This window comes from Oncorhynchus clarkii, chromosome 7, assembly GCF_045791955.1.
Source record: "Oncorhynchus clarkii lewisi isolate Uvic-CL-2024 chromosome 7, UVic_Ocla_1.0, whole genome shotgun sequence".
Taxonomy (NCBI): domain Eukaryota; kingdom Metazoa; phylum Chordata; class Actinopteri; order Salmoniformes; family Salmonidae; genus Oncorhynchus; species Oncorhynchus clarkii.
Genome location: NC_092153.1, coordinates 22,496,972 through 22,522,585, shown reverse-complemented (window position 1 = coordinate 22,522,585; position 25,614 = coordinate 22,496,972). Strand labels below are relative to the sequence as shown.

The 25,614-nt window shown below is 45.9% G+C and overlaps 1 protein-coding gene across 2 annotated transcripts in view; it reads left to right on the top strand.

The window, feature by feature from the left end:
- LOC139413076 (aryl hydrocarbon receptor-like) overlaps positions 1–25,614 on the top strand; it is a 70,864-nt gene that overhangs the window by 13,171 nt on the left and 32,079 nt on the right. For both annotated transcript variants that reach the window (XM_071160110.1, XM_071160111.1), the window contains 3 exons: positions 15,326–15,441; positions 21,774–21,863; positions 25,203–25,326. In XM_071160110.1, the coding sequence (XP_071016211.1) occupies positions 15,326–15,441; positions 21,774–21,863; positions 25,203–25,326 (330 nt within the window). The remainder of the gene's footprint in view (positions 1–15,325; positions 15,442–21,773; positions 21,864–25,202; positions 25,327–25,614) is intronic.

The following is a 25,614-nucleotide window of genomic DNA, read 5'->3' as shown; positions in this document are numbered from 1 at the left end:
GGGTGATACCAGGTGCTGCCGATTCTTCTAATGTTTTTGCCAATTCATTAATGTAGATGTTAAATAGTGTTGGACTTATTGGGCAGCCCTGTTTCACTCCCCGTCCCTGAGAGAAGAAGTCTGTTTGCTTGTTGCCAATTTTAACCACACATTTGTTTTTAGTGTACATTGATTTAATAAAATCATATGTTTTCCCTCCAATACCACTTTCTATTAGTTTATAAAAAAGTACCTTTTGTGCCAAATTGAATCGAATGCTTTCTTGAAATCTACAAAACACGAGTAGATTTTGCCTTTGTTTTGCTTTACTTGTTTATCAATTAGAGTGTGGAGGGTGTAAATGTGGTCTGTTGTACGATCATTTTTTAGAAATCCAATCTGGCTTCTGCTCAGGACGTTGTGTTCGTCAAGGAAATTATGTAGTCTGCTATTTATAATACTGCAGAGAATTTTCCCCAAGTTGCTGTTAACGCAAATTCCTCTAATTATTTGGGTCAAATTTGTCTCCATTTTTATAGATTGGTGTGATCAATCCCTGGTTCCAAATATAGGGGAAAAACCTGCAATGAGAATAATGTTGAAGAGTTTGAGTATAGCCTATTTGAATGTGTGGTCTGCATATTTGATCATTTCATTTAAAATACCATCAGCACCACAGGCCTTTTAGGGTTGGAGAGTGCATCGTTTTTCCAATAATTCTTCTGTAATTGGGTCTTTGACTGCTGATTCAAGGATTTGTCATTTTTCTTGTATATCTTTTTGTTCTGGGCTCTTTGTTATACTGCTGTAGAGGTTTGTAAAGTGATTTCTCCACATATCCCCATTTTGGAGAGACAATTCCTCATGATGAGGTTTGTTTGATTTCTAATGTGCTGTTCCTTTTTTGTTCTTAGGGTGTGTTTGTATTGCTTCAGTGTTTCCCCATATTGAAGGCGTATATTTTTGTTGTCTGGTTCTCTGTGTTTTTGATTAGATATATTTCTCAATTACTTTCTTAGATTTTTGCAATCATTATCAAACCATTTTTCATTATCTGTTATTTCTGGTTTGCTCTAATGCTTTTTTTTATTAGCCAAGGAGGCTAATTTGTCAAATATAAAGTTTATGTTCCAAACAGCCAAATGTACACCTTCATTGCTGAAGGCTAAAAAGTTGTCCAGGAGAGATTGTATGTTTTGGCTACTAATTGCTTTTTGGGAGATGGGCTGACTGTGAAGGCTCTGAGAGACTCTGGGTTTAGGTCGGTGAGGAAGTAGTCTACAGTGCTGCTGCCAAGGGATGAGCTGTAGGTGTACCTACCAAAAGAGTCCCCTCTCAGCCTACCATTGACTATGTACAGACCCAGTGTTCGACAGAGCTTCACGAGCTGTACTCCGTTTTTGTTTTTCACTTTGTCATAGTTGTTTCTATGGGGGTATGTGGGGAGGGAAAGGTTGCTTCCTGGTAGGTGTTTATCCCCATGACTGTTAATAGTGTCTTGTTCTTCTGCTGTTCTAGCATTCAGGTCTCCACAGACCAGTACGTTGCCTTGGGCCTGAAAGTGACTAATTTCCCCCTCTAGAATGGAGAAACTCTCTTCATAGAGTAGGGTGACTCTGAGGGGGGATGTATGTGACACAGAGGAAGACGTTTTTATCTGTCAAGATAGCCTCCTTGTTGATTTTTAACCATATAAAGAATTCTCCTGTTTTGATCAATTCGTTTTAATTAATTAGTTTAGATTTATACCATATTAGCATTCCTCCTGAGTCTCTGCCCTGTTTGATTCCTTTTAATTTAGTGGATGGTATGATTATCTCCCTATAACCTAGTGGACAGCCAGTGGAAACATCACATCTGCACCATGTTTCCTGTAGTACTACAATATCAACATCATCAATTTCTTTCAGGAAGTCTGGGTCTCTCTCTCTCTCTCTCTCTCTCTCTCTCTCTCTCTCTCTCTCTCTCTCTCTCTCTCTCTCTCTCTCTGTGTCTGTCTCTCTCTGTCTCTCTCTCTCTCTCTGTCTCTCTCTCTCTGTCTCTCTCTCTGTGTCTGTCTCTCTCTCTCTCTCTCTCTCTCTCTCTCTCTCTCTCTCTCTCTCTCTCTCTGTGTCTGTCTCTCTCTGTCTCTCTCTCTCTCTCTGTCTCTCTCTCTGTCTCTCTCTCTGCCTCACTCTCTCTCTCTCTCTGTCTCTCTCTCTCGGTCTCTCTGTCTCTCTGTGTCTCTCTGTCTCTCTGTGTCTCTCTCTGCCATGACTTGTGAGACGGTAGAATAACTAGAGACAGTGTTGGGACAAAGACACTCTTATCTGAGCAAGAACCCGTCCCAGCCACGGTACCCACTATTAAGGCCAGGAAATTGTTGATCAATGTGTGTCAGTCACACATTTTTCTGCTTTAAGTGGCAATTAACGCTCATTAAAAGCTGATGGAGTGGGGACTGTTCCAGTGCTCTGCTGCCGAGCTGTCACAAGGCATTGCAGTCTCCTGATAGCTATCCGCTACTCTGAGAGCGCCTCAATAAAAACGAAAGGGGAAACAGTCTCCACAAAACGAAATAGAGAGGGGAACGTGCTGTGACGAAAGCTTTATGCTACTGAAATTGATATGGTAATGGTAATATGACATTTTGTGACATTCATTTGGCCTAGCGTGCTCTTTTGATCAGAGTTTTGTTCATGTAATGTATTTATTATTTATTTGGTCCATCATGACTGGAAGCAGGAGCTTGATTGCCAGTGGGTTGCATTTGTTTTCAGCCGAGATGCCGCTGACTTAATTGTTGGACCAATTCACATATGACATGAAGTCTCAGCCTTCTCCAGAGCATTGCCAGGCCCTATGAAGGTCCTTCTTGACCAGGTCCCAGTCAAGTGTATTTGTCATATCCACAGGATACGCATAGTGTACACGGTACAATGAAAGGCTGACTTGGAGGTTCACCTCTCAATAATGTGACAACAACAATAGAAAAAGAGAAGTAGTAAAGGATACATTTGATGAAATATAATATAATTACAAGGAATCCATTCTACACATTTACAGTGCAATATTTACACGTGTGTCGGGAAGGGGGATATGGAGAGCAAAGTGTTTCAATTGTGCAGTTTAGTAAATAATAAATAGATGTCTTAATAGCAGCAGTTGTGATGTGTGTGTAGAGTGAATGTGTGTGCGCTTGTGTGTGTGTGTGTGTGTGTGTACACGTGCCAAGCAAAGCGCTGGGAAGGAGAGCTGGTGGAGGGAGAGCGAAAGGCTGTACAAAACCACACTGACAGATTCACTGCTACCTGGGCCTTATTGGTCACGTCAATGTTTACATCGTCTTAGACCGACACATAACTGCTTCTGGCAGACGTGTAGTAGGGCCAAATACCGTACGTCTCGGTGCGTGTGTATATGTGTTGTGCGTATATATGTGTGAGGCTGTGTGAATGAGTGCACGTGTGCTAAGATGTGGAGAGTCAGCACAAATGGTCAGTCCCGGTTCACGTGTTCTGCAGTCTGACGGCTTGTCCTGCCCCCCCCCCCCCCCCCCCCCCCCCGGTGATGGACTGATTTATGTGACTATTTCCCACCAGATCCCTGTCACTTTCACTGTGTGTTTATTGGGGGGCCCTTTTTCTTCTTCTGTTTGTTATATTTACTCCCGGGAAACACTGTCCATGTGATCAATATTTCATCTCTTCTGCTTTTCAACTATCGTATGGTGTAACCCGAACCCACATGTTATACTGTAGGCCTATAGAGCTTATAGGGTGGACTGAAATTGATACATTAGGCAGAACGGTGGTATGCTGTACGTTGTTGGGAGTCACTGCTACGGACGTTTGCAGAGCATCAACAGCTTTATTTAACCAAGAGGCAGACTGATGTTTGCCTTTTGTAATTAGTGTGTAATGAAACCAGCAGACAAACAGGAGATCCATAAATTAGTCCGGTTAGTGCCAGAGCCTCTCTCTTTCTCTCTCTCTCTCTCTCTCCCAGCTGGGCCACCCCAACTGTGCCTGCCCTGCCCCCTCTGGCCACCAAATGACGCGTGTGTGTGTGCGCGTGCGTGCGTGTGTGTGTGCCCTCCCCTCTCTGCACACCATTGAAACAGTGAGAACCCATGTCAGTTCTGCCAGTTGGCTAGCTACAGTATTGTCGCCCTGTAGGCAACATCAAACAGGATCAGGGCCACCATGCAATGTGTGTGTGTGTGCGTGCGTGTGTGTCGCCCTGTAGGCTACATCATCCAGAGTCAGCTAGCGTCAGACACTCCTAGGGGAACTGGAATTGCCGATGCATCAGTTCTTGGAAGTGTTTTGTTGGTAAAGAGGAAGTGTTGTTGGTGACGAGTGGTGCACAGCGCACAGAGGTTTGGCTCAGCTGGATTCAAAGCCTGGTGTTCCCTTACTCTGCATAGTGGCATAGCTACACGTAAGAAAACACAGTTATGTGTTCTTGTATTACAGCATGATCATGTACACTAAGGCCAGTGTTCCAGACTGTACTTCCATGTAGGTCAAAAAGCAATTCTGACTTAGCATGTCCTCAGCTTTGTCTTACCATTTCAGAATCAGCTTCCTCCTGCTACCGACATCTGGAAGAGCGGCTATTGGTGTCAAGCTGCTAAACAATGGGGGTCTGAAATCCCCCCCCCAGCTCACCCAAACTAGATTACACCCGTATTCGGGTATGGGGTGTAATTTGGGAGCTAGCCCTGACAGCCAGGGGGATTCATTGAGTCCGGTACAGCGTGGCTATATGCTTGGAGTGGGTAACCTTGGCAACGAGAGTCATCAACAAACCACTGTAAGCCAATTTACAGCTCATTGCAGCATCAAAATGCATCCCAGGAAGTGAAAGGAGTCCTCTTAGCCAGCTACATGGTCCTCTCCAACTGTACTGTGTTATATGTTCTGCACTACTCAACTGTCCTGATCGGATCAGCTGATTAAAACCATATTATGCAACAATGATGCTTGTGGTGACCATGATATAGTGGTACTGTGATCATGTTAGCTGTCTGTTGATGCTGTACTGCTGTCCTCACCCTCAGAGGAACAAAATGCTTTAAGACAGTCTGGAAGAGGAAGAGAATGTAATAGTATACTTTAATATCCCGTTGGGAAATGCTTTGCAACAAAGTATGTGCTTTTAAAGACAGAATCACAAAGAAGTACGGGGGGGGGATAAATAAATAACAGATTTTCTCACTCGAGAGACCTACTACCTTTTGACAAAATAAACATCCTCATTTTAATCAAGTTGACAGCATCAAGGACATGTCACAGCGGGATCTGGCAGGAAGCCAAACACACATGTTTATTAGTCTCTGAGGACGTCTTGCTTCTTCAAGGTTTCTTTCTGGATCATTTCTCTAAGCCATGTGTGTGCTTTCCTCTCAGTTGAATGTCATCACGATTCATTCATGGATTTATTCAGTCGAGTGTGGTGGAGGCTATTCAACTGAGAGCTCTCGCTCCCTCTTTAAGCTTTCAGTATTACCTGGGGTAGTCAGTCAGTCAGTCAGTCACAAAAGCACTCACAAAATCATAATCTTGTAACTTGTGACCTTCGTATTGTTTTCCTTTTTTTTTTAAATGAAGACTGCGTACTTGGTGGTTGTTTGGGATTGACAACAAGAGCGTAACGGTAAGGTAGTGTTCTAGTGGTTCTTCAGTCCGGGATTCGGTCTGGGATTCAGTCCGAACGCGCTTTGCTTTTAAAGGCGATGTTCCCGCGTTCACGGTAAACGCTGCATATGTCAGCGCAAACGGAAATGGCAAACGGAAATTACCTTTAAATGGCGCATAGCAGACAAAATGTGATCCGATTGAATCCTGGCCTAAGTTATATTGTAGTTGTGTTTGGCTGCAGGTAATCTAGTGGTTAAGACCGTTGGGCCAGTAACCAAAAGGTTGCTGGTTTGAATCTGTTGATGTGCCATTGAGCAAGGCACTTAACCCTAATTGCTCCTGTAAGTCCCTCTGGATAAGAGGGTCTGCTAAATGATGTAAATGTGAAATGTTGTATTTACACTGTGTTGTCCTTATTTCCCTTTATGGGCATCCAAACACCACTGTTTCCAGGATAGGCCATCTGCTCTGCTGTGATCTGAGAGCAGGCAGATTAGGGCTTATGTAACACTACATCGCTTTTCAGTTCATGTTATTATCATCTGTGTGTGTGTGTGTGTGTGTGTGTGTGTGTGTGTGTGTGTGTGTGTGTGTGTGTGTGTGTGTGTGTGTGTGTGTGTGTGTGTGTGTGTGTGTGTGTGTGTGTGTGTGTGTGTGTGTGTGTGTGTGTGTGTGTGTGTGTGTGTGTGTTGTAGCAGTACATACGGCACTCTTCAGATGTTGTTTATGCTAGTGGTTAATGTATTTATTTAAGCAAGTGGTCCTGTTTATGCGAGTGGTTCTGTTTTCTAATATAAAGGATGGTTTGGATGGGGAAGGGTTTGTGAGGGTTGTGCTAAGCTACACCTGTTCTATTTTTACTTCCTGATCTTGAGCCTCCCTGGTGTGTGTAGAGGGTTGTCGATCCTCCCCACCCAGAGAGGCGCTGATCTTCTGCTAGAATGGAGAGTGGAAGTAGCCTGGGTACCCGTCTGTTTGTGCTATCATTCCACTCCTTGCCACTCCTTGTTTGGCATGGCAACAAGTAGCAAGGAGTGGAATGATAGCACAAAGACTGGTACCAAGGCTAAAGTGGAAGCGCCATAGACCAACTTTCTAGTGCAGTGTCGTAGTACAGCGTTTAAATAGCCTGGTCCCAGATCTGTTTGTGCTTTATAACCAAATCCTATGGTCATGTTTGGCATGACAGTGACCATAGCAGTTGGTGAGACAGCACTAACAGATCGGGGACCAGCCTGTAACGTTGTAGTAGCGTTGTATTATCGCTGTAGTAACATTGTATAGTGTTGTGTCCCAGGCAGCATCGCTCTCTCTCTCTCTCTCTCTCTCTCTCTCTGTCGCTCTCTCTCTCTCTCTCTCTCTCTCTCCTCTCTCCTCTCTACTGCACCTACTCAGCCACTCATGAAATCCATGTGCTATGTTGCATGGAACACTAGCTGTATAATTACCATGTTTGATTTAAATTATACAAAAGTTCACGTCATGTCATTAGCATAGAATGGCCTTAATCACAATCCTAATAATGTAGCGCAGTACCAAGCTAAATATAGGGTCATGTAATGTGATTCAAAGTGTTCAGCGATGTTATTGTGCTGCACAGCATGTCAGAGATATCAACGAGGCTAAAATACTCCTGTACTATTATGTCCAGTTCCTGCATCTCACCGACAGGCGAAGGGAAATAGCATAACATGAATGGAACAGTCCTCTAATGAGGGAACCATCTCAATAGTGTACCATTTCCCTTCAGTCCTGGAGTAGTGCTTTAAGATTGTATATAGGTGTGTGTTTCTGGGTAATTTTTCTGGGTAATTTTCATTAATGATTAATGAATCGGGGGGTCTGGGTTGGGTTGGGGGGGGGGGGGGGGGTGAATGTGTGTCCCCAACACAAGCTGTCGCACTTAACGGGTCACTGTTTATGTCACACACACACACACGCTCAATTGATGATGTGCGATTTGTGGGAAGGGGGAGGAAGAGGTAGAGGAGGGAAGAGGGTTTCAGCAAAGGAGAGTGAGCGCTAACTGTAAATTGATTCATTTGTGTTCATGGTTGAACTTGTGTGTGAATCTGTGACAGTATTTAGTAGAGTAGTTCAGAGAGCTTTAAAATAGTACAGCGTAGTAACTAATTACATTAGTACAGTAACCATCTTTAAAATAGTACAGCGTAGTAACTAATTACATTAGTACAGTAACCATCTTTAAAATAGTACAGCGTAGTAACTAATTACATTAGTACAGTAACCATCTTTAAAATAGTACAGCGTAGTAACTAATTACATTAGTACAGTAACCATCTTTAAAATAGTACAGCGTAGTAACTAATTACATTAGTACAGTAACCATCTTTAAAATAGTACAGCGTAGTAACTATTTACATTGGTACAGTAACCATCTTTAAAATAGTACAGCGTAGTAACTAATTACATTAGTACAGTAACCATCTTTAAAATAGTACAGCGTAGTAACTAATTACATTAGTACAGTAACCATCTTTAAAATAGTACAGCGTAGTAATTATTTACATTAGTACAGTAACCATCTTTAAAATAGTACAGTAACCATCTTAAAAATAGTACAGCGTAGTAACTAATTACATTAGTACAGTAACCATCTTTAAAATAGAACAGCGTAGTAACTATTTACATTAGTACAGTAACCATCTTTAAAATAGAACAGCGTAGTAACTATTTACATTAGTACAGTAACCATCTTTAAAATAGTACAGCGTAGTAACTAATTACATTAGTACAGTAACCATCTTTAAAATAGTACAGCGTAGTAACTAATTACATTAGTACAGTAACCATCTTTAAAATAGTACAGCGTAGTAACTAATTACATTAGTACAGTAACCATCTTTAAAATAGTACAGCGTAGTAACTAATTACATTAGTACAGTAACCATCTTTAAAATAGTACAGCGTAGTAACTAATTACATTAGTACAGTAACCATCTTTAAAATAGTACAGCGTAGTAACTAATTACATTAGTACAGTAACCATCTTTAAAATAGTACAGCGTAGTAACTAATTACATTAGTACAGTAACCATCTTTAAAATAGTACAGCGTAGTAACTAATTACATTAGTACAGTAACCATCTTTAAAATAGTACAGTAACCAACAGCAGTAGTACAGCGTAGTAACTAATTACATTAGTACAGTAACTCTTATAGTACAGCGTACAATTACATTAGTACAGTAACCATCTTTAAAATAGAACAGCGTAGTAACTATTTACATTAGTACAGTAACCATCTTTAAAATAGTACAGCGTAGTAACTAATTACATTAGTACAGTAACCATCTTTAAAATAGTACAGCGTAGTAACTAATTACATTAGTACAGTAACCATCTTTAAAATAGTACAGCGTAGTAACTAATTACATTAGTACAGTAACCATCTTTAAAATAGTACAGCGTAGTAACTAATTACATTAGTACAGTAACCATCTTTAAAATAGTACAGCGTAGTAACTAATTACATTAGTACATAACCATCTTTAGTACAGCGTAGTAACTAATTACATTAGTACAGTAACCATCTTTAAAATAGTACAGCGTAGTAACTAATTACATTAGTACAGTAACCATCTTTAAAATAGTACAGCGTAGTAACTAATTACATTAGTACAGTAAACTAATTACATTAGTACAGTAACCATCTTTAAAATAGTACAGCGTAGTAACTAATTACATTAGTACAGTAACCATCTTTAAAATAGTACAGCGTAGTAACTAATTACATTAGTACAGTAACCATCTTTAAAATAGTACAGCGTAGTAACTAATTACATTAGTACAGTAACCATCTTTAAAATAGTACAGCGTAGTAACTATTTACATTAGTACAGTAACCATCTTTAAAATAGTACAGCGTAGTAACTAATTACATTAGTACCATCTTTAAAATAGTACAGCGTAGTAACTAATTACATTAGTACAGTAACCATCTTTAAAATAGTACAGCGTAGTAACTAATTACATTAGTACAGTAACCATCTTTAAAATAGTACAGCGTAGTAACTAATTACATTAGTACAGTAACCATCTTTAAAATAGTACAGCGTAGTAACTAATTACATTAGTACAGTAACCATCTTTAAAATAGTACAGCGTAGTAACTAATTACATTAGTACAGTAACCATCTTTAAAATAGTACAGCGTAGTAACTAATTACATTAGTACAGTAACCATCTTTAAAATAGTACAGCGTAGTAACTAATTACATTAGTACAGTAACCATCTTTAAAATAGTACAGCGTAGTAACTATTTACATTAGTACAGTAACCATCTTTAAAATAGTACAGCGTAGTAACTAATTACATTAGTACAGTAACCATCTTTAAAATAGTACAGCGTAGTAACTAATTACATTAGTACAGTAAACATCTTTAAAATAGTACAGCGTAGTAACTAATTACATTAGTACAGTAACCATCTTTAAAATAGTACAGCGTAGTAACTAATTACATTAGTACAGTAACCATCTTTAAAATAGTACAGCGTAGTAACTAATTACATTAGTACAGTAACCATCTTTAAAATAGTACAGCGTAGTAACTAATTACATTAGTACAGTAACCCTCTTTAAAATAGTACAGCGTAGTAACTAATTACATTAGTACAGTAACCGTCTTTAAAATAGTACAGCGTAGTAACTAATTACATTAGTACAGTAGCCATCTTTAAAATAGTACAGCGTAGTAACTAATTACATTAGTACAGTAACCATCTTTAAAATAGTACAGCGTAGTAACTAATTACATTAGTACAGTAACCATCTTTAAAATAGTACAGCGTAGTAACTAATTACATTAGTACAGTAACCATCTTTAAAATAGTACAGCGTAGTAACTAATTACATTAGTACAGTAACCATCTTTAAAATAGAACAGCGTAGTAACTATTTACATTAGTACAGTAACCATCTTTAAAATAGTACAGCGTAGTAATTATTTACACTAGTACAGTAACCATCTTTAAAATAGTACAGCGTAGTAACTAATTACATTAGTACAGTAACCATCTTTAAAATAGTACAGCGTAGTAATTATTTACATTAGTACAGTAACAGTACAGTAACCAACCAACCATAGTCACAAATTGCATGGGTATGCAATCAACCACACAGCCATATATTTACAACAGTACAATATCGTTTACTGTTACAGTATTCAGTACAGTAGCCATCTATCCCCAGTGCACTCAGCCACAGAGTCACAGCCAGAAGTAGGGAGGTTAGAGAATGCCGGTGGTGGCCCGCCCCGACGGAGTCGGTCATCTGTACACTGGACCTGAGGAGCTCCTATTCTGAGCTTTATATTGCTTGTTGGCTGCCACCACTCTCTCCATTATGCCAACAGGAAGTTTTTGTGTTCGGTAAGCGGGCGGCAGGCAGGCACTCCCCTTGTTCTACGGAGTCAAAAGCACTTTCTGTTTCCTAGGCGCCCCGGGCGTTGTGTGTGTCACAGGCTTCTGCCGCTGCTGTGGTGTCATCAACACGTGGCGCGGCACACAAATAGGCCCTGGTGTTAATGTTTGATGGCTAACATGTCTCTCCTTTGGTTCCGCTACACTGCACTCTCTCTCAGTGAAAGCTCTCATCGCTCCCCTGTTCATTCATTTAGACAGGTGTGATGTATTGGCACTTGCCGTCAAGCTACAGTAGCTATGGCTAACGTCATAGTGGATTTTCTCATATCTGGGCTGTTGATTTCTGGGGCTAAGTACGTAGAATGTTCGGCAAGCACTGGGTTGATTATGAGCATTCCAGAGTCCAGTTGATCTCCATGTTGAATGAAAGAGTTGATTGTGTCGGAGAGATGGGATAAAGATGAGGTTCTAACTGAAACCTGTTCTGTTCTGTCCAGAATAGCAACAAGCAGCCGATTCTTCTTCTTCTTCTTCTTCAGAATACCACCGCTACACTATTTGCATTAACGTGTTAATTCATGTTTTATAAGGAGGACCCGGCCGCCCGGTTCCACCCAGTTGATGTTCAGCCTCTCTTCCACGTGCTCAACGGCTTACGATGTAGATAACGACCCAGGACGCAGCAGCGACCAGAAAAACAACAGCGCTAACAGAGACGACGACTCTTGAGGTCGCTAGGGTAGCTAGGGAAACAGCCCCGCTAACTAGGAATACTCTTCCTAGTTGGCGGGAGAGGAAGAGAGAGAGGGAGAGAGAGAGAGAGAGGACAGACTGACACACTACTGCTCTACTGCTTCCTTGTGGAAATGAGACACAGATCCGTATTCATGAGAGCAACGTTGGGCGTGTGAGAGAGGGTAGCATGTTTTTAACCCCAAGGCACTAGACCCTGTGTAGTGTGCTGTACTGTACTGTAATGTACTGTAGTGTAATGTACTCTACTGTACTGTAGTGTAATGTACTCTACTGTACTGTACTGTACTGTACTGCAGTGTAATGTACTCTACTGTAATGTACTGTAGTGCACTGTACTGTAGTGTATTGTAATATACTGTACATGGAATGCTATGAGAGTTTCTATCATTCAAATCGTTCTACTTGTTTGGACAATGAGTTTCAGGGGATCGCTGCATGCATTGTGAAACAATTAGTATCTCTGTTTCGCCCTCCAGTCGCAGAGACTGTGTTGGGGTCCTGAGAAGTACCATTGGTTGCGTGCTGGCCGCCCGGCCTTATAGCCCTGCCGCTGGTGGTATCCAGCTAAAGCCAATGGGAAAGAGGCCACAATGCCTTTGAAGGAACAGGCCGATGTCGACCGAGGCAGAAAGCCTCCAATCTCTTTCCAATGCTTCCCCTTGGCTTTTAACCTTTAAACTTCTCCATTTGTCTCCGTCAAAACAGAGCCAAATCGTTCTCATTGCTGAGCAGGGGAACATTGTTTGGTCGTATATGAATTCAACTATGTTAGTATGCCGTTTAATTGTATCTTAATGGATGAAACAGCTGAAACTTTTCACTATCAAGTTTTTCCTTATTATCTTCACCAAGCAGAAAACAAATGCTTTTAGATCCTTTGCTGATACTTCCCAGTAGGTGAGTTTATATCATTACCGAGCAGAAGGATTTAGCGTGTCAGTATGGATCTGTGTCTAGGTCTGATTATGAGTCCGGGTTTGAATCTGGGTCTGAACCCCAGCACATTGACCTGATGCCGATAGATGGTGGGTGGGTGGGTTGACCCCCAGCCCCCCCCCCCCCCCCCCAGCCCCTTCAATCAAGTCCTCCTCCAGATCACTGTAGACCTGTGTGTTGTTCACTTAAAGCATCATGTCCATCATGTCCATATAGGGGTCAGAGGTCAGGGGTCACGCTGAAAGACTCTAGAGTCTAATCCCTCTCCTGCATTTGGGTGTTACAACTCAAACTTCATTTTCTCCAGTTGAGCAGTAGCCTACGTCCAATATGACATGTTCATTTAGATTTCTAGTATGTGTTTCTTCGAGCTATATGTGTGTGTGTGGTGTTTAACGGTATGTCCATATTGTAGGGCCAGGCTACCTTCCCACTGGTTTGAGCCTGTGATCCAGACTGGACCATGTGGGATGTGGAGGGGGTACTGTGTGTAGTAGAGTCCTCCTAGTTAGTTCTACGGTAAGGGCAGACTGAGGCACACACACACACACACACACACACTGGACAGAGTGAGTCTCCAGAGTGATGCTCCAGCTTTAGAGGTGCTGTAGAGATGTCACACCTGTTGGTGACCTTTCTCTCACCCGTACACTAATGCCTTTTCCACTTCTCACACAAGTGGGGGAAAAAACCTGTCCTGCCCTGTCCTTCACTTTTCTCTCTTTCACTCCCTCTCTTTGTTTTCTCTCTCTCTTACTCTGTTTTCTGTCTCCCTCTCTCTCCCTCTCTTTCTTTTCTCTCTCTCTTACTCTGTTTTCTCTCTCCCTCTCTCTCCCTCTCTTTTTCTCTCTCTCTTACTCTGTTTTCTCTCTCCCTCTCTAAAGCATATTCAGTATACTAATAATTCCGAATGTTTTATCTCAGTGTCGTTGTAAGGCTTTAGCTCTTTTCATTCCCACATCTCCTCTTTCTCCCTCTATCCCCTCCAGTCTCCTCCCTCTATCCCCTCCATTCTCCTCCCCCTATCCCCTCTATTCTCCTCCCCCTCTCCTCCCCCTATCCCCTCCATTCTCCTCCCCCTCTCCTCCCCTATCCCCTCCATTCTCCTCCCCCTCTCCTCCCCCTATCCCCTCCAGTCTCCTCCCTCTATCACCTCTATGGTCTTCTCCTCCCCCTATCCCCTCCATTCTCCTCCCCCTCTCCTCCCCCTATCCCCTCCAGTCTCCTCCCCCTATCCCCTCCAGTCTCCTCCACCTATCCCCTCCAGTCTCCTCCCTCTATCCCCTCTATGGTCTTCTCCTCCCTCTATCCCCTCTATGGTCTTCTCCTCCCCCTATCCCCTCCATTCTCCTCCCCCTATCCCCTCCATTCTCCTCCCTCTACACTCTCCATTCTCCACCCTCTATACCCTCCATTCTCCTCCCTCTAGCCCCTCCATTCTCCTCCCTCTATATCCTCCATTCTCCTCCCTCTATACCCTCCATGGTCTTCTCCTCCCTCTATCCCCTCCATGGTCTACTCCTCCCTCTATACCCTCCATGATCTTCTCCTCCCTCTATACCCTCCATGGTCTTCTCCTCCCTCTATCCCCTCCATGGTCTTCTCTCACCCCTATCCCCTCCATTCTCCTCCCCATATCCCCTCCATTATCTTCCCTCTATCCCCTCCATGGTCTACTCCTCCCTCTATCCCCTCCATTCTCCTCCCTCTATACCCTCCATGCTCTTCTCCTCCCTCTATCCCCTCCATGGTCTTCTCCCCCCCTATCCCCTCCATGGTCTTCTGCTCCCCCTATCCCCTTCATGGTCTTCTCCTCCCTCTATCCCCTCCATGGTCTTCTCCTCCCTCTATCCCCTCCATGGTCTTCTCCTCCCTCTATCCCCTCCATGGTCTTCTCCTCCCCCTATCCCCTCCATGGTCTTCTCCTCTCTCTCTCCCCTCCATGGTCTTCTCCTCCTTCTGTCCAGGCCAATGTTGTCTGCCTCACTGGATCATCCCCCTCTCATAATGAGCAGTTGCAAACACATCAGTAGTACTTCAAACTAACATGGGCTCAGTCAGAGCAGACATGAGCCATTAGCACAGCTACAGAGAGCCAGAATAGGCAGCAGCATGCACTAGACTAAGCTAAATAAATCACCCCGCAATGCCTGCTGGGAAACCCTGGAACGCTGACAGAACCCACATCAGCCTTTAAAGCCCCTTTTAAACTGTTTGAAGCTTTGATTATCAATGCCATATGATCGGTTTCGTATTTGTGGTGGTGGATGGCGTTTGTTGTTGCGAGTCATATGAATGGGTCTTTTCGGAAATGATGTTTACTGAATTGTTAATGAGCTAGGGGCCTGTCATGCCCGTGTGTTATAAAGCACTCTGACATTCACAGCAGTTCTCTGTAAACACTATTTCAAAGACTTAAGACCTCTCTCTCTCCTCTCCCTTTCTCTCCCCTCTCTCCTTCTCTCTCTCTCTCTTTCTCTCCCCTCTCTCCTTCTCTTTCTCTCTCTCTCTCTCTCTCTCTCTCTCTCTCTCTCTCTCTCTCTCTCTCTCTCTCTCTCTCTTCTCTCTCTCTATCTCTCTCTCTCTCTCCCTTTCTCTCCTTCTCTCTCTATCTCCCTCTCCCTGTTTCGCTCTCACTCGATAGTTGCCCTGAAGACCCAGGCTTGCAAGGGGTTGAAGGCCAACGGTGGTAACCATGACAGCAGCGAGACAACGGGATTGGTGGACGGCTGGATGCCCGAGGGTGAACTCCTATTGCAGGTTGGTGGCCAGGCTCCAGGTGCAGGGCACAAACACACGACGAGCAGTGTGACACCCCAGCTGGAGTCTGCACTACATTCTGGGCACTGAAACTGTATCCGAATATGTTTCAAATCATTGCATCAGAATGTTCTATATGGCCACTCATTGTGTCAAGGAGTACTACGAGCTGTCTTTCCACACACACACACACATTCACACACATCTATACACACACACCACCACCTGCAGCCCAGGCACAACTGGTCTACTCCTCTCTCCTCCAAACTGACCAGTAGACATAAGAAGACTACTCACTCTGTGAAGCTCATCTCATCTAGCGTGTCTCGCTTCAGATCAGGCCTGGTTTTTATAGAGCACGCTGCCTGCCTGCCTGCCAGAGGGCATCGCTACATGTCTTAGCATTTCCCCAAACTTGCTGGGCTTCTGTTCTGTCCCTTAAGCATGCCAAGAGCTTGGAGAGAGAGAGAGAGAGCCTGGCGAGAGAGAGCCTGGCGAGAGATAGAGAGAGAGAGAGCTGTCTGGCTGAAGCGTAGCTCAGTTAAGTGAGCAGTGCTTCGATAGAAAGCTTTCCCGGGCAGGCACAGTAAGAGCCTTGACAGAGAGGCAGGTGAGACAGGAGACTGCAGGGCTCTCACACACAGCAGGCACAACACGGCAGACATGGAAAGTCTGTCTTGTAGCGGGAGCGCACCACATGGGGACAAGTGTAGATGTACGTAATCATAGTGTTGTAATTCTATTTCTATGGGGGAAAGTTAAGTACTGCTGGTTTTCACAAACAGACGCCATGTCTTGCTGCATTTAGAGATTGTCAGAGAGAGAGAGAGACCACCCACAGGATGAGAGATACTTTTCGCTAACATGCTGACCACTCTCCTGGATGGTTATTGGCTGATTGGGCTCTTTCCTTAACAGGATCTCAGCCTAGAACGAAAAGGTTGTACCAGGCCTGCTGAGACCAGCTGATTAGTTTGGACTCATTTAGAGTAGCTACAAAAGTTACATGGGAAAACATTCAATGCCCATGCCATAGCCTAGTTTGGTGCCATCATTCATCCCCCCCAGTTCTTAAAGAGACAATGCTCTATTCTGTCCTGCACTTACTGGGGCCTATTTGGCCCTGCACTTAAAGGGACAGTGCTCTATTCTGCCCTGATCTTTGGGACTGTATCAACAGTTAACTACTGAGACGAATACCAAAATGTATTTTTTTGAGTGGAATTGTCCTTTAAAGGGACAGTGCTCTATATTCAGCCCTGCTCTGTGCTGGATGTTCAGTCAGGGGAGATGTGATCTGCTTCATCTACAGCCCCCACTGTTGTGCCATCATGCAGAATCCCACCGTGCCAGAACAGTCAACACAGAATCTCTTAAGACAGGCTGAGCTACAGAGGGAGGGAGGGAGGGAGGGAGGGAGGGAGGGAGGGAGGGGCATGGAGGAGGGTTAGGAAATTAGGGAAATGGTGTATTTGAGAGAGAAAGAATAGTAAATGGAGAGAGAGGGGGAAAGAGAGAGAGAGAGAGTGAGAGAGATGCTAAACGAAGGCGAGGTCCTAATTCATGACATTGCTGTTGAGAGGGCCGGAAAGAGAAGGGAGGAGATGGGGGAAGCAGAGGAGAGGGGGTCGGAGGAGATGAGAGGCTATTTCTGACCAGGGCTGGCTGTCTTACTATGTTCCATTTCAGACACTTGGCCATGAATTATAGAGTGACTGTGAGGACATCCATTATTGAAAAGGGCGGTAAAATGAGAGCAGAAAGGTGTTATTTGATATTCTCCATATAGCCTAATGTACTTTACCATTTTTAGTCCACGTCATTCAGGTTACCTTTTCAGTGGATCAAAATATAATTCCACAAGCATTTGAAGTTCACTAAAGGCATGGGAGACGTGAATGCATGAATCAATATCGGTACATACCAAAAAGAAAACAACTGATTGTACAAATAAAGGAATAAACCCTTGTTTGTTCCCTGTGGCCTGCCAGTCTGTTCCAGCGTCTGGCCTGCCAGTCTGTTCCAGTGTTTGGCCTGCCAGTCTGTTCCAGTGTCTGGCCTGCCAGTCTGTTCCATTGTTTGGCCTGCCAGCCTGTTCCATTGTTTGGCCTGCCAGCCTGTGCCACTGTTTGGCCTGCAAGTATGTGCCAGTGTTTGGCTTGCCAGCCTGTGCCAGTGTTTGGCTTGCCAGTCTGTGCCAGTGTTGGGCTTGCCAGTCTGTTCCAGTGTTTGGCCTGCCAGTCTGTGCCAGTGTTTGGTCTGCCAGTCTGTGCCAGTGTTTAGCCTGCCAGTCTGTTCCAGTGTTTGGCCTGCCAGTCTGTGCCAGTGTTTGGCCTGCCAGTCTGTGCCAGTGTTTGGCCTGCCAGTCTGTGCCAGTGTTTGGCCTGCCAGTCTGCGCCAGTGTTTGGCCTGCCAGTCTGTGCCAGTGTTTGGCTTGCCAGTGTTTGGCTTGCCAGTCTGTGCCAGTGTTTGGCTTGCCAGTCTGTTCCAGTGTTTGGCCGGCCAGTCTGTGCCAGTGTTTGGCTTCCCAGTCTGTTCCAGTGTTTGGCCTGCCAGTCTGTTCCATTGTTTGGCCTGCCAGTCTGTGCCAGTGTTTGGCCTGCCAGTCTGTTCCACTGTTTGGCTTGCCAGTCTGTGCCAGTGTTTGGCCTGCCAGTCTGTGCCAGTGTTGGGCTTGCCAGTCTGTGCCAGTGTTGGGCTTGCCAGTCTGTGCCAGTGTTGGGCTTGCCAGTCTGTTCCAGTGTTTGGCCTGCCAGTCTGTTCCAGTGTTTGGCCTGCCAGTCTGTTCCAGTGTTTGGCCTGCCAGTCTGTTCCAGTGTTTGGCTTGCCAGTCTGTGCCAGTGTTTGGCTTACCAGTCTGTTCCAGTGTTTGGCCTGCCAGTCTGTTCCAGTGTTTGGCCTGCCAGTCTGTGCCAGTGTTTGGCTTGCCAGCCTGTTCCAGTGTTTGGCCTGCCAGTCTGTTCCACTGTCTGGCTTGCCAGTCTGTGCCAGTGTTTGGCCTGCCAGTCTGTTCCAGTGTTTGGCCTGCCAGTCTGTGCCAGTGTTGGGCTTGCCAGTCTGTTCCACTGTTTGGCTTGCCAGTCTGTCCCAGTGTTTGGCTTACCAGTCTGTTCCAGTGTTTGGCCTGCCAGTCTGTTCCACTGTTTGGCTTGCCAGTCTGTGCCAGTGTTTGGCCTGCCAGTCTGTGCCAGTGTTTGGCCTGCCAGTCTGTGCCAGTGTTTGGCCTGCCAGTCAGTGGCAGTGTTTGGTCTGCCAGTCTGTGCCAGTGTTTGGCCTGTCAGTCTGTTCCAGTGTTTGGCCTGCCAGTCTGTGCCAGTGTTTGGCCTGCCAGTCTGTGCAAGTGTTTGGCCTGCCAGTCTGTGCCACTGTTTGGCCTGCCAGTCTGTGCCAGTGTTTGGCTTGCCAGTCTGTGCCAGTGTTTGGCCTACCAGTCTGTGCCAGTGTTTGGCCTACCAGTCTGTTCCAGTGTTTGGCCTGCCAGTCTGTTCCAGTGTTTGGCCTGCCAGTCTGTTCCTGTGTTTGCTGTCACTGTCAGGAGGCATACATCCAGACCAGATAACATACAGGCTGGGAAAACAAACGACTAGCTCTGCCATGTTGATGACTGGAACAGGCTCTCTCCATCTCTCTTACTCCATCGCTCTCTTTTTCTATCTCCCTTCATCCTTCCTTCCTCTCTCGTGATCTTTTCTCTCTCTCCAGTCTCTCACATCCCCTTGCCACTTTGTGTTTCGTTCTGTCTGCCGACGGCCGCTAGAACTACAGCAGGCAGCGTTCTTTCATCCTGGACAAGTGCATGATGTCCTCAGCCCCATTAAATATGAAAAATACATTTTTGATCAAGATGTTTGGTGACTGCCCATGTCCCCCCCCCCCCCCCCCCCCCCCCCAAGGGAGATGGCTGTGTGTTCTTCAGCTAGACAGATGAATCTAAATATTTATACAGAGAGCCTGAACACCGCTCTGCTTTCTGAGTGTTTGTGTACAGTGTGGGGGCGTCGGGCCATGGAGATAGAACTAGGAAGTGGAGGACGGGGCTGCTGAGGAGAGGAGGGTGGACTCATAGATGGCCCGGGGTGGCAGTGGGGGTGGCAGCTTTCTGGATATGTTTTGAGAGAGCGTAGGCCTGCATAATAAAGAAAAAACTATATGAGCCGGCAGCTGCGAGGCTCCCCGGGATCCCATGGATGTCAGGGTTTCAGACAGGACTAGGAGCCTTCAGGTTTAAAGACAGAAATAAAGGCAGGCCTGGACAAGCCGTTTGTGGACACTGAGTTCATTATAGCTTACCCAGACAAAAGCTAAGAAGTACGGTACACAACGCTAACTGGGGGAATACGATGTTTGGTCTGCCAGGTAGAATTTGAGTCATATAGCTATTTAACTTGTTAAAGGGATGGAATCATCCAACCTGATATTATCTGGGTTATGTTTCTCTGGGTGACATCCATGGAAAAAGGACTTGATGGAGGCTATGGCTTCCATCCAGTGTAGATTGTGTAAAGGGGTTCTCCTTGCTGACATGTTGGAAATTAATATGATGGGGTGTTCGAGGGCGTGAGTATCAGGACAGCTGCCCTGTAGTGCCGTCGGTTGGTTTAGGGAACGTGTACCCACGCACGCATACACACCTAGAGCGAACAGAGCGACAGCACGACTCCTTTGCCTCTGAGCATTGTGGAGGGAGATGGAATAGTAAAGTGTGAGACACTCTGTATGGTTATGTTTCTCCCTCTCTCTCTCTCCTCCTCCTCCCCAACTCCAGCCTGTCTTTGTGTTCATGTGACACGTCCTCAGAGTGGGGCCGCTTGCCTCTCCTCCTCTCCTCCACCACTCCTCTCCTCCTCTCCTCACCCCTCCTCACCTCTCCTCCACCGCTCCTCTCCTCCTCTCCTCACCTCTCCTCCACCGCTCCTCTCCTCCTCACCTCTCCTCACCTCTCCTCCACCGCTCCTCTCCTCCTCTCCTCCACCGCTCCTCTCCTCCTCTCCTCACCTCTCCTCCACCGCTCCTCTCCTCCTCTCCTCACCTCTCCTCCACCGCTCCTCTCCTCCTCTCCTCACCTCTCCTCACCTCTCCTCCACCGCTCCTCTCCTCCTCCTCACCTCTCCTCCACCGCTCCTCTCCTCCTCCTCACCTCTCCTCCACCGCTCCTCTCCTCACCTCTCCTCACCTCTCCTCCACCGCTCCTCTCCTCCTCTCTTTACCTCTCCTCACCTCTCCTCCACCGCTCCTCTCCTCACCTCTCCTCCACCGCTCCTCTCCTCCTCTCCTCACCCCTCCTCCACCGTTCCTCTCCTCCCCCTCTCCTGTCCTCCTCTCCTCACCTCTCCTCACCTCTCCTCACCTCTCCTCCACCGCTCCTCTCCTCCTCTCCTCACCTCTCCTCACCTCTCCTCCACCGCTCCTCTCCTCCTCACCTCTCCTCACCTCTCCTCCACCGCTCCTCTCCTCCTCCTCACCTCTCCTCCACCGCTCCTCTCCTCACCTCTCCTCACCTCTCCTCCACCGCTCCTCTCCTCCTCTCCTCACCTCTCCTCCACCGCTCCTCTCCTCCTCTCCTCACCCCTCCTCCACCGTTCCTCTCCTCCCCCTCTCCTGTCCTCCTCTCCTCACCTCTCCTCCACCGCTCCTCTCCTCCTCTCCTCACCTCTCCTCCACCGCCCCTCTCCTCCCCCTCTCCTGTCCTCCACGGCCTGAAGTGGTGTCATGCCCCCGTTTGCAGTTTCTCTTTTTGTTGCCTCGTTTCCCCCCCTCCGTTTCCCCCCTCCGTTTCCCCCCCTCCGTTTCCCCCCCTTCGTTTCCCCCCCTCCGTTTCCCCCCCTTCGTTTCCCCCCCTCCGTTTCCCCCCTCCGTTTCCCCCCTCTGTTTCCCCCCTCTGTTTCCCCCTCTCCGTTTCCCCCCCTCTGTTTCCCCCCTGTTTCCCCCCCTTCGGTTCCCCCCCTTGGTTCCCCCCCTCCGTTTCCCCCCCTTCGGTCCCCCCCTTGGTTTCCCCCCCTCCGCTTCCCCCTCTCGCAGGTTTGAACGACCTCCTGTCCTCAGGAATCTGTCTGTCTGCACACTGTAGTCTGTCCTGCTCTTTTATACATGCTTGGTGTTGGCAGTCAAATACAAAACACACCAAATGGCACAAGTGTGTCACTATAATATGGGTTGTCACTGTCTTCTCGTGATGGACACCAAACACGATCACTCAAAAGCTGTGAGTCATTTGCGTCAGTCTTCGTTTGTCCAGCCCAAATAATTGCACTCGCTAAACGTCTTTGATAGCAGTACGCAGTGAGGGACATTCCCTAACTTTCTGTCTGTGGTGACTTGTTCTCCCTCCTCAGGCCCTTAATGGTTTCGTCCTGGTCATCACTGCAGACGGGGTCATATTCTACTCCTCTCACACCATTCAGGATTACCTGGGATTCCACCAAGTAAGTCTCTGCTGCTGATCACAGGGCTCGCAGCCACTCAAACCCACTGGCACACACACACCATACACGCCGTACATCATACACACACTCACGCGCACTGCCGCTCAAACACGCACAGAGAGAGGAGGATTGGGCCTGCCTACAGAGCCACAGCCTGGCGCAGAGGGAGTCTGGAGGAGGTTTGATCAACCCCGGCCTAGGCCAAGCCAGTTATGACGACAACATGACTCTGCCCTCGTTCTATTTATGGAACGACACAGGGAGTGCTGGGACATGGACTGAAAGCTATAGTCCTCCAGGTTTCTGTGGCAAACCAAATCTAGCGCACCAGATTCTAATCATTAGCTGGTTGATAAGCTGAAGCAGGTTAGTTACAACTGGGGTGGGAGTGAAACCCCCCAGGGGGGTATCTCTCCAGGAACGGGGTTGGAGAGCCCTGGAATACACTCTACTGCTCCCTGCCCCCATTCTTTTCCCCAACAGTTGCAGCCAGAATGAAGGTGAAAACCAATATGCTACTGTACAGTGCCGACCTTCCCCCAACACCGCCTTGTGTCCTTTCCTGTCCTTTTGGCCCGCCTCCGGCCCCCTTCCGTTCCCTAGTCTCGCCCTCTCTGCCCTCTGGTACCCAGCCCTGCTCTGTGCTAAGCGCTTTAGCGCGCTTGATTCAGGATTTCCCACTGGATAAGAGTTTGATAACCCTGTCCAGAGAGGTCAAACGCAGGTTAATCATTTAATAAGAGCTGATCTATAGCATATTTAATCACAGACCTCTATAAGCATGCATACTGTCTGTCCAACGTTTCTTTAATTGAGTTAACCCCCAGCAGCTGATTAACTGCTCTAATAGCCTCATTTATTCAGGTTGGATCAGTTTTTGATAACATCCATGCTTGCGTACACAGTTGGGCTAAGCTGTATTAGCAATTAATAACACCCCCTGAAGCTCTCTCTCTCTCTTTCCTTCTCTCTTTTCCTCTCTCTCTCGCTCTCTCTCTCTCTCTCTCTCTCTCTCTCTCTCCTCTCTCTCTCTCTCTCTCTCTCTCTTTCCTTCTGTCTTTTCCTCTCTCTCTCGCTCTCTCTCTCTTGCTCCCTCTTTCTCTCTCTCCTTCTCTCTCTCTCTCTCTCTTTCCTTCTCTCTCTTTTCTTTTGTCTCTCTCTCTCTCTCCTTCTCGCTCTCTCTCTCTCCCTCTAGCTTTCTTTCTCTCTGTGGTCATCAGTTGGAGGCTGCTGAGGGGAGAACGGCTCATAATAATGGCTGGGAAGGAGCGAATGGAATGGCGTCAAATGTAATAGTCCGCTCCAGCCATTACCACGAGCCCGTCCTCCCAAATTAAGGTGCCACCAACCTCCTGTGGTGTGCAGTGCTGCTGTACAATGGCTTGCGAAAGTATTCACCCTCTTGGCATTTTTCCTATTTTGTTGCCTTACAACCTGGAATTAAAATAGATTTTTGGGGGGTTTGTATCATTTTATTTACACAACATGCCTACCACTTTGAAGATACAAAATATGTTTTAATGTGAAACAAACAAGAAATAAGACAAAAATAACTGAAAACTTGAGAGTGTATAACTATTCACCCATTCTCAATGGGATTGAGGTCTGGGCTTTGACTAGGGCATTCCAAGACATTTAAATGTTTCCCCTTAAACCACTCGAGTGTTGCTTTATCAGTATGCTTAGGGTCATTGTCCTGCTGGAAGGTGAACCTCCGTCCCAGTCTCAAATCTCTGGAAGACTGAAACAGGTTTCCCCCAAGAATTTCCCTGTATTTAGCGCCATCCATCATTCCTTCAATTGTGACCAGTTTCCCAGTCCCTGCCATATGAAAAACATGGCGGTGTTCTCGGGGTGATGAAAGGTGTTGGGTTTGCGCCAGACATAGTGTTTTCCTTGATGGCCAAAAAGCTCACTTTTAGTCTCATCTAACCAGAGTACCTTCTTCCATATGTTTGGGGAGTCTCCCACATGCCTTTTGGTGAACACCAAACATGTTTGCTTATTTTTTTCTTTAAGCAATGTTTTTCTTCTGGCCACTCTTCCGTAAAGCCCAGCTCTGTGGAGTGTACGACTTAAAGTGGTCCTATGGACAGATACTCCAATCTCCGCTGTGGAGCTTTGCAGCTCCTTCAGGGTTATCTTTGGTCTCTTTGTTGCCTCTCTGATTAATGCCCTCCTTGCCTGGTCCATGAGTTTCGGTGGGCAGCCCTCTCTTGGCAGGTTTGTTGTGGTGCCTTATTCTTTCAATTTTTTAATAATGTATTTAATGGTGCTCCGTGGGATGTTCAAAGTTTTGGATATTTTTTATAACCCAACCCTGATCGGTACTTCTCCACAACTTTGTCCCTGACCTGTTTGGAGCGCTCCTTGGTCTTCATGGTGCCGCTTGCTTGGTGGTGCCCCTTGCTTAGTGGTGTTGTAGACGCTGGGGCTTTTCAGAACAAGTGTATATGTACTGAGATCATGTGACAGATCATGATTTAACATAATTATGTGACTTCTGAAGGTAATTGGTAGCACCAGATCTTATTTAGGGGCTTCATAGCAAAGGGGGTGAATACATATGCACGCACCACTTTTCAGTTTTTTTTATTTTTTATTTTTTTTAAACAAGTTATTTTTTTCATTTTACTTCACCAATTTGGACTATTTTGTGTATGTCCATTACATGAAATCCAAATAAAAATCCATTTAAATTAAAAGGTTGTAATGAAACAAAATAGGAAAAATGCCAAGGGGGTGAATACTTTTGCAAGGCACTGTAGCTACAAGCTGCTGTAGAAGAAATGTTCCCACAGTGTGAGCCACACCTCTCAGGCCTCGTTTCATTTCAACAACCCTCACTTCACATCTACAGCGCTGACCGAAATCCTTTTGGATGTGGCTGCCTGTTGTGGAGCTGTGTGTATGGTAATGAGAAGTAGCACTGAGATGCTAGTGTGATACGGAACCTCAGGCTGTGCTGTGTCCATGTCTGAGGTGGTCCAGCTGATGCCCTAACCTTCCCCCTCACTGCAAGCCAACAAAACAAGGGTGTGTGTGTGTGTGTGTGTGTGTGTGTGTGTGTGTGTGTGTGTGTGTGTGTGTGTGTGTGTGTGTGTGTGTGTGTGTGTGTGTGTGTGTGTGTGTGTGTGTGTGTGTGTGTGTGTGTGTGTGTGTGTGTGTGTGTGTGTGTGTGTGTGTGTGTGTGTGTGTGAACGTCACCTTACTGATTCTACAGGGGTGAATTCAATTGTGTGTAGGTTATTTTTCAGGAAGTCAGACAATAGTTCCCAGTCCTATGTGCTGGTACACGTGACTGTTCCGAAGACCTCTCTCTTTCTCTCCTTGTCCCAGACGGACGTGATGCACCAGAGTGTGTTTGATCTGATCCACACTGAGGACCAGCAGGAGTTTAGGAGGAACCTGCACTGGGCTCTCAACCCCCCGGCCGTGCCCCAGCAGGTGGAGTCACCCCCAGGTCAGTCTTACACTGCGTCTCACTGTCTATACCCTCTTTTATGCCGGGCCGACGCATTTTCACAAAGCTGTCCAAGGCCACTGTGAAGCCTTTCACATTACTAGCTAGCGATGTATGTTTGATGCTCTGTTGCACATTTACAGATGGCATATATATGCCATAATAATTAATTGAACTTGTGGATGGGCTGAGGTGAACTACTAGCAGAAAAAAATACAGATAAAAAGGAGATGCCAGTTTGAAGTCGCCGTTTAACTTTAAAGTGACACACATTCAGTGACAGTATAC